Here is a 12,005-nt window from a genome sequence, read left to right on the forward strand (position 1 = left end):
CTACAGCAGCATTTTAAAAAAATTCTTACATCAGATCAGAGCATTTGATGTCCCAAGCAACTTTGTACCTCAGCAGGAGGTAACGTTTAGAATAAAAATATATGTATTACCATACTCTGCAGCTGGCACCATCAATTGTCCAAACAATTGTCAAAAGATAATTAGAGCAAGTGTGTGTCAATCCATCTACCTCTCACAAATGGTCTAATTGTTTGAGTTAATTTCACAGGTTTTACAGTCCACCTACTGTGGATTGTTTTGTAGGAGGCCCTCAGACCCAATTTGCAAGTTACTTTGTGATTAGCAAGGAAATCTTACTGACTGAACACATTAATCTCTTTGCTCTAATTACCATTCCCAAACAGCAGTCTCCAAGCATTAGCAGAAAAGATAAAGGCACTAACAATCTAATAATAAGCTAACAACAGCCTGAACTTGCATTGGAACAGCAAGGTGATCAAATGCTAGCAATCATCCTGAACTTGAGGGGAGCAGTTGAGAATTTTGAGACACTGACAGAAGACTTTTATTGCTTTCAAGCGAATGTTGACTGTTTCAATGCATCCAGGCTCAAAGGAACTCCCTACTGGTTAACCTATTTGTTTTAACCCGGTTGCAAGACTGTTGGTTCTCATGCTAAACATATCTTGCTGAAGTGTTATAAATTTTATTTCAAAAATATACTTTATTCATAAAAATTATCTTTGTATATATAATGTGGAAGAGCTATTGTTGGACTGGAGTGGACAAAGTTAAAGAACAGTTTGTGACTATGTATATATACAAAGTTAAAAATCACACAACACCAGGTTATAGTCCAACAGCAGCAGTGATCCAAACACTAGTGTTTCCAAATAAATCTGTTGGACTACAACTGACATCATGTGGTTTTTAACTTCGTATATATACATAGTCACAAACTGTTCTGTTCATTTTCCATCAAAAAGCACAGATGATCTTTATCTGTAAAAAAAGCCCCACATTTTTAAACAGGTTACTTTTATTCCAAACACCTTTTGGTCTTCTCAATGCATGCTGCTAAGATTGGATTAATTTTTATATACTTACTTGCACCAAACAGCGTTCTATATTTTATTTAATTTAATCTGGTGGTATACCTGAGTGGAATGGCTTTGACATATTTCAACCATAAATTTCACTTATTTTAAAAATGCTTTGGAAAAAAGTATGTGCACTAATGCACATGGACATCTGACACCAGCATGGTGTCTGAACAATTGCTCCAAGCCATTTTTGCTCCAACCTAAAAATGATTGGACGATGCAGGTGTCAGTCCAACATCACCTCACATGCAAAGTGAACACTATTATTTGAGTTAATTCCTCTCTCTGTTTACATCTTACTCCATCTTGCAATGCAGGAAACCCTGTTCCAAGCTTCTCTGCGATCACCAGGGAACTCCTGCTTCAGGCTGGCCGGTGCCTGAGCACATGAAATGTTATGCTCCATCCACTCCTGTCTGAACAATGGCAGGCAAGCACCAGCAGGATAGAAAGGCACAATCATGGCAAAGAAGCTAACAACCCAAGTTGCTGAAGAGAGGTGACAATGCTGCACTGTCAGAGCATCCATTATTAGGATGAGACATTAAATCAGAACCCTGTATGTCTTCTTGCAGTTTGTTTTTGCAACTTCACAGTTGTGTTCCCTGGGTAAAGGTGACAGATGTAAACCTCATGCAAACTTCCTAACCATAAAGAGAGAGAAAAGAAATGAACACAACCACACATGCTACCAATAAATTTAAAAAGATTTATTTCAGTACTCAACATCTTTGTTTTCCAATTTTCAAAGGTCAAAACAAAAATTCCACAAGAGAGAGAAAAATATAGCCAGGGTGGCTAAGTACAAAACTCAGCAGCAAACGTATATCACACCATCAGACTGCAATAAATGATCAATCAAAGCAAGGTTGCTGGGGTCACGATTCATGTTGAGGACAGGAAATTTTTTCACTGTTTTCTGTCTTTTTTGTCAAACAAATAACAAAGGATTTCTTGTAATTATTTCTCTTTTCATATATATATTTATATAAAATACATCAAAGCATGCTAAGCGTTTCATAAGGCAGGAGAAAAACTGTAATTTTTTTTAAAATGGACACTTTTGCAATTGTTTTACATCATGTTATTCTGTAGTGAGTTTACCTCTGCACTAGCACTTTCCTTGTTGTCATGTTTTGGTGTCCAGTTGTTTTGCACATTGAGTGAATCTCCATCTTTCGGGCAAGTTTTTAATGATTCTTGAGTTTTAGTTTGTCCGTTCACATCATCCTGGAGATAGAAATTTTACAAAACAAAAATCACACACAGATATATTTACATAGGTAAACATATAGACACATAAGCACACATGCACACTCAGATAGACACACAGGCAAACACACAGGCACAGACATATACAAAAAAAAGGCGTGTACACAGACGCACCCGCGCACAAGCACACACACACATTCAGACACAGATAAATAGACAGATATACACAAACACATAGATGCCCACACAAAGATATCAATACACAAACACACAGATATACACACAGATACAAAAACACATAAAAATACAGATAGAGATATACGTCCAGACACATGCATAAACATACACACACACAAATACAGTTGACCAGACATAGACACATATTGAGACAGACGCACAACCACACAGACACAGACAAACACATAAACAAACACAAACATACAGATGCCACAATAAACATAGACACACAGATGTATGGACATAAATACATCCAAACACATGCACACATACATATACAGGGAAGAAGAACAGAAGGAAAGAATTAAATGTGTTGTTTCTGGAAATGTTGCACAAACGTAGTTTTCCCTCACATCATGTTTGACAGTGAAAAATATCTGCTGCCTATCACAGCACATATGGGAAATTTATAATCCAGGATGGAAAGTGAACACAGTTTTCTTTATTGAGAATCCAATAAATTTACATGCAGGTCAATGTAACATTACAACCAATTGTAATGGGTTAATTAATAAAATGGAACGTAGATCTCGCAAGCATATAGGTTTACGGGGTGAATTTGTATTTGCAGAATTATATTTGCAGATTCATTCTATTTTGCTCAAAAAATGCATTACCTGCAAGCAGTAAATACAGGCATCAATCCATATATTTGTAAATTCCACTTTGCAAATAGAACCAGTCTGACTCAAGATTGGGATACAGACAGACTCTAAGCTCAGACCTTTAAGGCATTGTCTGAGCTGAGATGTCACCTTTTGTAATAAAACCTTAAATTTTCTTGAGGATGTGACTTAAAAGAAGTTCTGGGATTTACATATTAAAGAACCAAAACAAGCAAATCCATTCTAAAAGATGAAAGACTTAACAATCTCGGTTTGTTCACTGTATCATTGTATCCTTGTAATCTTTTGCTATAAATTCTGTGTCTTATGGTTCTGCTTCACAACCACCTGATGAAGAAGCAGTACTTCAAAAGCTAGCACTTTCAAATTAACCTAGTGGATTATAACCTGGTGATGTGTGATTTTTAACTTTGTCCACATCAGTCTAACACCAGCACCTCCAAATTAGAGTAGAGATGAGTGTTGGAGGGGGTGGAAACAGAAACAAGAACTTCTCCTCTGATGAAAAACCACAACACAGCAGGAAGCATTGCCTATGGTGTTGGGGTTAGTTTATTCTTTTTATTATTTGTTTTCTTGTTTTACCCCCACACTACCGCCTAACTGCGGAAGTGCTTATGTTTTCCCCAGCACCCATGTTGTGTGTGTGCAGGTGTGCGACACAGTGAAAGACAGCAGGTGTACAAATCTTTATTCAATTTCCACCACCAGGAAGAAAGGAAACACCCAAGTGGTCAGTGACAAGCAATGCTCTTCTCATCAAAGGGCAATGCTGCATGATCAAAAAAGTAAAGGGGAGGGCAGGGATTGAATCAAAATAGAGTTGGAGGGGGAAATAAAGCACTCCACTCCCTGTGGTGCCCACCTCTTGGGGTTACTTTATTAGCATGAATAGAATATTGGGTAACCAGTAGAAGACAGAGAGTTAGGATAAAGGGAGAATTTTCAGAATGGCAACGTAACTAGAGTGCCACAGGGATCAGTGCTGGGCCACAATTATTTATATTGTACAGGGGTCCCCGATTTCCAAATGTCTGACTTACAAATACTTCTACTCAGGAATGCAATCTTATATAGGGATGATATTTTAAAGACCCAACATATAATCATTTCTTGTACTTATAAATGGCTGTATAATGTCCTGCATTACGTTCCAATATGCGAACAAATCAACTTGTGAGCAGAATCTGGAATGGAACCTATTTGCAACCCAGGGACTGCCTTAATATATTCATGAGTTCGATGAGGAAAATGAATGTTTTATAACCAAGTTTATGAATCACAATAAAAAGGCAGGAAGCCAAGTAGTGAGGATGACGTAAAGTATCTATAGAGGGATATAGACCAGTGTTCCCTCGAACTCTGTTGCTGACTGCACAGGCCTCTGAAACCGAGTGATTTGGAACTGGAAGTCAATGCCATGAATGATGGGCAAACACCGATCACCATGGATAGAAGCTTGGAGTTGTGTGGCTTAGAGGGAATATTGATATTGACTGAAACAAAAACAGAAACTGCTTGAAAAGCTGAGCAGGTCTGGCAACATCTGTGAAGAGAAATCAGAGTTAATGTTTCGGTTTGAGTAACCCTGCCTCAGAACTGATGGTAGCTATGAAAATGTTGGTTCATATGCAGAAGATAGGATGGAGGGAGGGGAAAGACAAAGGAGTGGCGATCAATCAGGCTAGGAGAATGAATTATTAATGGAGACTGATAGTGGCAAACAATGAGTTGTGTGAAATAGCAGACTAGGTGATAACAAGGCCTGGTTACCTCATAAAAGACCCTGAGCTTTCAGTTGCCTGCCACTCCAACACACCACTCTATTCCCTGAACAACATCTCTGTCTCAGGCTTGCTGCAGTGCTCCAGCAAAGCTCAGTGCAGTCTGGAAGAACAGCACTTCATCTTCCATTCAGAGACCCTGCAGTCTTCTGGAGTTCAATATGGAGTTCCATAACTTCATGGTTTGAGCTGTCCCACGTCTTTAACCCAACCTCCATACACCAGGCCTTGTTATCACATAGTCTACTGTTATACATAACACATTGTGAGCCACTAACAGTCAACATTAGCAGCTATTCACCCCCCAGCCAGATCTAATATTTTGCCTAACTGTCCTTTTCTCTCTTTGGGGTCGACCCCACTTATCGTTTACTCCTTACCCCTCCCCCCACTCTATCTGTGCATATAAACCAATATTTTCCTCTGATGTGTCTCCACAGATGTTGCCAGACCTGATGAGCTTTTCCAGAAATTTCTGTCTTTATTTCTAATTTACAGCCTGCACAGTTCTTTCAGTTTTTAGTGTTATAGACTGGATATTAAGTGTGTAAAATCTTAGCAGATGGAATATAATGTGGGAAAACATACGTATTGCATTTGGCAGAAAGAATAGAGGAGCTGAGTATTATTTAAGTGAGGATGAATGCAGAAAGCTGCAGCAGGAGGGATTTGGGACATATATATATATATATATATATGTCCTTGTGCTAAAATCACAAAAAGCGAGTATTCAATTTTAACAGGTAATGGGAATGTAAATAAATATTGACCTTTATTTCAAAGGAAGCAATATATAAAAGTAAGAAATTCTTGCTAAAACTATACAATGCCACAACTGGAATACTGTGAATGGTTTTCGTTGCTCTGTACAAGGGAATATATACTGGCATTGGGGGCAGTCAAGAGAAAGGTCGCTTGGCTGATACTGGGTTCAGAGGAAATGTCTTTTGAGGAGAGATTGAGTAGACTGATCTTGTACTCAATGGAATTTAAAAGAATGAGAGGAGATCTTGCTGAAGTATTTAAATCCTCAGGAGGCATAAGAAGATCAATGAGGAGAGTTTGTTCCCACCTATAGAATTCTTTAGGACCAGACAGCATAATCTGAAAGGGCTCACACATTTAAAATAGCAATGAGGAGGAATTTCTTCTCTCAGAGGGTAGTGAATCTGTAACATTCTTTACCACAGAGGGCTGGAGCACAAATTTCACCTTCATATCTAGCCCTGATGTTTGGTTCCACAGTGTAACAAGAATGTATCCACCTTTTGCTTAAAAAAATCCTGCCTCTGCCCCCCGTGATCCTAGTTCTGAGCAATCCCATAAGCAGAAACATCATTTCCATGTTGACCTTGTCAAAGTAATTCACAATCTTATACTACTTAATCAAGTCACACTTCATTCTTCTAAACTCCAATGGAAACAATGCTGGTCTAACAAACATTCCTCCTCAGAAGACAACCTTCTCATTCCGGGTATAAATCTACTGAACCCCCTTTGAAACACCTCTAATTCACTAAATCCTTACTTAAAAAAGGAAATCAAAACGAAATACAATATTACAGATGTGGTCTTACTAGTGCCCTGCATAACAGAACTACAACATCCTTGCTTTTATGTTCAATTCCTCATATATTAAAGGATAGCATTCCATTCTTCTCTTAATTACTTAGTGTACTTGAAAACTAACGTTTGGTAATATGCACCAGAACGCCTTGATTCTCTGCAGTCATTCTCCAATTAAGTAATACTCTGCTTTTTCATCCTTCCTGTCCAAGTGAATAACTTCGTGTTTTTCATATTATATACTCTTTGTCAGATTTTGCCTACTCACTCAACCTACCGATATCCATCTGCAATCTTCACAACGTACTTTCCTCTCTTTTTATAGCATCTGCAAGTTTACCTACTATGCCCTTGATCCCTTCAGATATGATAAAGATTGCAAAGGCTGAGGGCCCCTGCCCCCTGCATGACTCTACTCATCACATCCTGCCAATCAGAAAAAACTCATTTATTCTTATTCTCTGTTATCTGTCAGCCAGCCAATCTTCCGTCCATGCTAATATGTTACTCCAGCAATAACATTTCACGTGTCACTTTGATAAATGCCTTCTGGGAATCCAAGTATAGTACATCAACATGCTTTATATCCTAGGTGTACATTACTCCATCAAAGAAATGCACTAAATTGTTTAAACTTGACTTCCCTGTCTGAAAACCACACTGATTCATCCTGATTATCTTGATATTTTCTAAGTGCCCAATTTTAACCTCTTTAAAGGTCCATTCCAACAACTGTTTTCATGCAGTGGATAGTGCACGTACAGCATGAGCTGCCAGAGGAAGTGGTGGAGGTTGATAAACTTTCAACATTTAACAGAAATCTGGTTGGGTATATGAATAGGAAGGGTTTAGAGGGATATGGGCCAAATGCTGGCAATGAGACTAGGTCAGATTAGTATGTCTGGTCAGTGCAGATGAGTTAGACCAAAGGGTCTGTTACCATGCTGTATGACTCTATAACTATCTCATGACAGATGTCAAGCTCACTGGCTTATAGTTTCCTATTTTCTGCATCCCTTCTAAAACAAGAATTATATTTGCTACTTTCAAATCTAATGGGGCCCTACTAGAATATGGTGCAGTTTGCAGAATGAACACTAATGCAATTACTTCCACACTAACCATCTCTGACAAGCTCACCTGGAGACTTGTCAGCCTGCAGATCCATTAGTTTGCTCAGTACCACTCCCTCGTAATTGCAACTTCACCAATATACTCTCTCCCTTCAACTTCAAGTGCTGTCACATATAGAAAATATCTTTTTAAGAATGAAGTTCTAAACTTTAAAAGCTGCAGGATAATTGAACAATAAAAGCCAGCAAGAATTAACATGAGAATCCCATCCCTTTCTTAGATTCCCAATCTAACATTCAGGAATGAGATTTTGACATGAAGTTAAAGTGGGACAATCACATGATGATGCAATGTCTCAGTGGTGCCACAACTCAGTTGGGTTGCTTTAGCTGGAAGCAATACAATCAAGCTCTGATTAGTGCATCTCTCACTTTACAAGGGATTTTCTATTCTGTAGAGTGGGAAATGGAAGGACATAAATCAAAGCTCATTGGGATATATATAAATTGGAATTTCATGCAGTGAAACTGAATTGCAAGAGGTTGTCAAATCTAATTTTATTCGATGGATGGCTTTGGGATGGAGGCTGTACCATTTGAAATGTAGACAATGGGAGTAAATGGGACAGGGTTTGTTCTGTTAGGAATCTAGTTAATGCAAGTAAGTGAGATAAGGTTTGTGAATCCAAAAATGTGAGTTATTAGGGCACGACTTGCTCCTTTGGAGTTGTGTATGCATAGATTTAACATGAGGGCTGAGCTCTGTTGGATTTATAAACAATGGGAATGAAATAGTTCGCATTTGTTCCTTAGGGTTTATTTATTTCACACATTCATAGTATGTGGATTTCAACTAGCTAGGCCAGCATTTATTGCCCATCCCTCATTGCCCAGAGGACAGTTAGAAGTCAACCACATTGGCATATGTCTGGAGTCATATGTAGACCAGACCAGGTAAGATGGCAAGAACATTAGTGAACCAGATCAACAATCAACTGTGGTTACATGGTCACTATTAGATAGGAGGTTTCTACATTCCAGATTTTAATTTAATTCAGGTTTCACCATAGACCTGTTCCAGTGACAATATGATTACACCACTGCCTTCCCCAGAATAATTAGATTGGGTGAAAAGGGTCTTTTTTCCACGGAAAGGGTTTTAATACATTGTGATTCTAAACAATATGAAAGCATGGGAAAGGAGCTGTTGCATTGTGATTTTGTACACATTGGAAGAACAAGCTGGGATTTGGGTTGGGATATGTGTTTTTCTGGACTTTAGCATCAGCCAATCAGTTCCTTGAATTTCAGTTTCTTAAGCAAGCATAAATTACTATCAATTTCCTACAAAAGTTAAAGGCAATGCCCCTTTTCACCTTTTTCATATTTATTCTATTTATTCATTTTTAATTTACTGCAAGTTTAGAACTATTTAGCAGTCAATGCGTATTCTGTTGCAATAGAGAAGGATGAACATATTAAGTCATTTAACCAGTTTGAGCTAAGTTTGTACATTCTGTATCTCAATATGAATTGACTTTACTCCAGTAAAATGCTTTTCAGATGACTAGGATTTTTTTCCTTTCTCCTTTTAATGCTCTCATTCTTCCTGGGCTATCCTGTGTTTTAATTTTCCATTATGCTTTTGAGTGTCGACAAGCCATTAATTCATCAAGAGAGTCAAACTTGATTTAGTTCTCAACCACCAACAACAAACGTGCTTTTGAGTGCGAAGTATGCATGTGTTCAGAGATCATAAGCAAGTAACTTGGCAAAATATGTTTCCTGCTCTGGGCAAAGAAAGAATTTCAGTATGACTCTATTACCGAAGTTGAGAATCATAATATAAATAATGAATATAAATTAATATAAACTTAATATAAATTAGACCTTGTATCTCAGACCTTCTTGGCTCCATTATTCATTATCAAACCAGATGGTACATTAATAAGTTGTCCTCAGGATGAGGGTAACATTGGCAAGACCATATTTATTATTCATTACTCATGACCCTGTTACTTTAAAAAATCAACACAATTTGTAGAATTGGAATATCACGTAGGTAAGTGATGTAAGTTTCCTTCTGTGAAGAGTAGGTTCGACCATTAGGATTTTACAATAATATGGAACTTTTTAAAGTTTTTTTTGGTGTCAGCCCAAAAATTATAAAATGCATTCAATTCAACAATTTTCATTGTAGAATTTGAACTCCAGACTAGGGCTGCTAGATATTTAGCGTCACTGCTAGACTGAATTGATGGTTAACAGGTTATACTAGGCTGCTATGCACTTCAGAACAGGCTACAGCAGCACTTCAAAGCATTTCAAAGAAGTACTATCAGCACTGCCTTCACAAGATCTAGTGGCAATCCAGTTCAACAGCAGCATCCTCTACTAAGGCAACTTGGCCAGCATCAAGATGCTATAAAAGCCAGCTCTGCTGAGTGGGACGGGTTGCTCACACGTGTAATACAATATTCCTGAAGTAATTTCTCAACTTGAACTTGATCACTGCAGGAGACTCCCAGGAAAACAACGGAAAGACTTTTGGCATGCCCTCAGAGCATCCCCAAAGAGATCAAATATCCCTGCAGACTCATGGGAGTTCCTGGCTTGTGACCAGCTGAAATGGAGAGGTGGAGTCCAGTCAGGAACTTGCAGTCAAGGCATTATGGATAGCGTGCACAACTACCAAACACTTATTTGCCCAACAAGTACTGCCTGCTTCACATATGGCAGAGACTGTAGGTTGTGCATTCGCTTATCAGCCATCTGAAAATCCAGTGAACTGGAGCAAATACAAATCATCCCAAGGGACTGCCTGAGAACAGCTAGGTACTGTAATCCTGTATAACCAAGGCATTAATAGGTTACTTAATAAATTAAACATCAATGATTAACTATGAATCACAGTGGATGTTTCTCAGCACTCCCTTCCTAACATTATTGTGGGTCTACCTGCAGCAAATGGACTGCAGCAGTTCAGGAAGGTAGCTCACCACCAGTTTCTCAAGGGCAATTAAGATGGGCAATAAACGCTACCCAGTGCTGCCCCCAAGTCCCATGAACAATTTATTTTTAAAATACTGGTCAATCTACAGTTTCCTGTTCTACTTTAGTGTTATTGGGTCAAAATCTGCTGGTACATGAACCAACGTGTATCCACTTTGTACTGCACAGATACACTTTCTATATCCCTGGCACAGTGGTTTCCTAAAACGATTCAACCTGCAGCCAGCTGAGGTTAGAAATGGGACAGAGTAGGATATAATGGGACATTTTTAGACATTCCCTGGAGACCATGTGCAGAGGTCTTTGGCAGTATCCTTAAGTTTGTGACAAGAGATTTATGCCAAGGGCCTGAAAGAGTCTTGAAATGCAATTAAATGTTCAAAATGGAACAATTTATAAAGAATGGTCTTTGCCTTTCTTCAAGAACTGCTCCAGTGCACAACCAATCTTACACCATTCTGTGTAATCCTTCCACACAAAATATGGAGGAAGCAGATTGAATAGTAACTTGCAAAGGAGATTTGAATGTATCTTTGAAAAGGAGCCCCTTCTGGACTATGGGTAAGGTGTAGGTAGTGGGAATTATTGGAAGATTCCATCAAGAGCTGGCACAGTCCTAATGTGCTAAATGACCTAGTTCAGTTAGATTTTCATATAAATCCAACATAATGCCTTCACTGATGCCCTTTAGGGAAGGAAACCAGCTATTGTTATCCAGTCTAACAGTAAGTTACATAAGTCACACATAAAAATAATTGTTTCTGAACTGGTTGAGCAATTCCTGACCTGTATGCATGATTCCCAAGAAGAAAAATAAAACTCCACAAGTCAGCAGGTTCTGCATTTTCACCACTCTGCCACTGAAGTAAGATCGGATGAGAACAATAACCTCTGAAAACATCTTCCTTGAATATACCGTCTTGGACCTATTTCCACTACTTATAATTGCTTATTGTCGAATTCAATTACTGTTCAGCACAGAAAACTTCCCCTGACTTTAATCAGATGTTTTGTTTTTCTGAAGTACTGTGGGATTCTGATATAAGATCAGACCTGCTCTGAATGGCTGGTAGACTTTGCTTCTCACTGTGGGATCAGAGGCATTTAGAAAATATACATGAAAAATGATTACCTGATATATAATGTTATCATAGTAAACCAATGCTTAATCATGGGGAAAAACATTAGATGAAATGGTGCATAATTTTCTTACATTTGCTTGGGAGCCCTCAGCAATGGTGGAGAGAGAGAAATTATCATTGTGCTGTTCCAGCTGAGGCCTGTATTTGCTGAAAAAAAAGGGAGAATGTTTCTTTTAATATATTACATTCATACAAATTACCATGAAGGACAGATTTCACCTGTGAATTATGTTGATTTTTCTGACTCCTCAATGTACAATTAACAGTTCACACAGTGTGGCCACTGCGA

At 38.3% G+C, this 12,005-nt stretch overlaps 1 protein-coding gene across 2 annotated transcripts in view; it reads right to left on the bottom strand.

Annotated features, from left to right (window-relative positions):
- Positions 1–1,759: 1,759 nt before the first annotated feature.
- LOC122547880 (uncharacterized) overlaps positions 1,760–12,005 on the bottom strand; it is a 121,580-nt gene continuing 111,334 nt past the window's right edge. Inside the window, exons 4-5 of one of the 2 annotated variants that reach the window (XM_087986569.1) lie at positions 11,788–11,863; positions 1,760–2,294 (exon numbers count right to left, since the gene is read on the bottom strand). In XM_087986569.1, coding sequence (XP_087842695.1) covers positions 2,139–2,294; positions 11,788–11,863 — 232 coding nt within the window. In that variant the 3' untranslated portion in view covers positions 1,760–2,138. The remainder of the gene's footprint in view (positions 2,295–11,787; positions 11,864–12,005) is intronic. The other variant, XM_087986570.1, reaches the window with a different exon arrangement.

This window comes from Chiloscyllium plagiosum, unplaced genomic scaffold (assembly GCF_037043375.1).
Source record: "Chiloscyllium plagiosum isolate Xiang-an unplaced genomic scaffold, Cpla_swu_hap1 HiC_scaffold_4, whole genome shotgun sequence".
Classification (NCBI taxonomy): Eukaryota; Metazoa; Chordata; class Chondrichthyes; order Orectolobiformes; family Hemiscylliidae; genus Chiloscyllium; species Chiloscyllium plagiosum.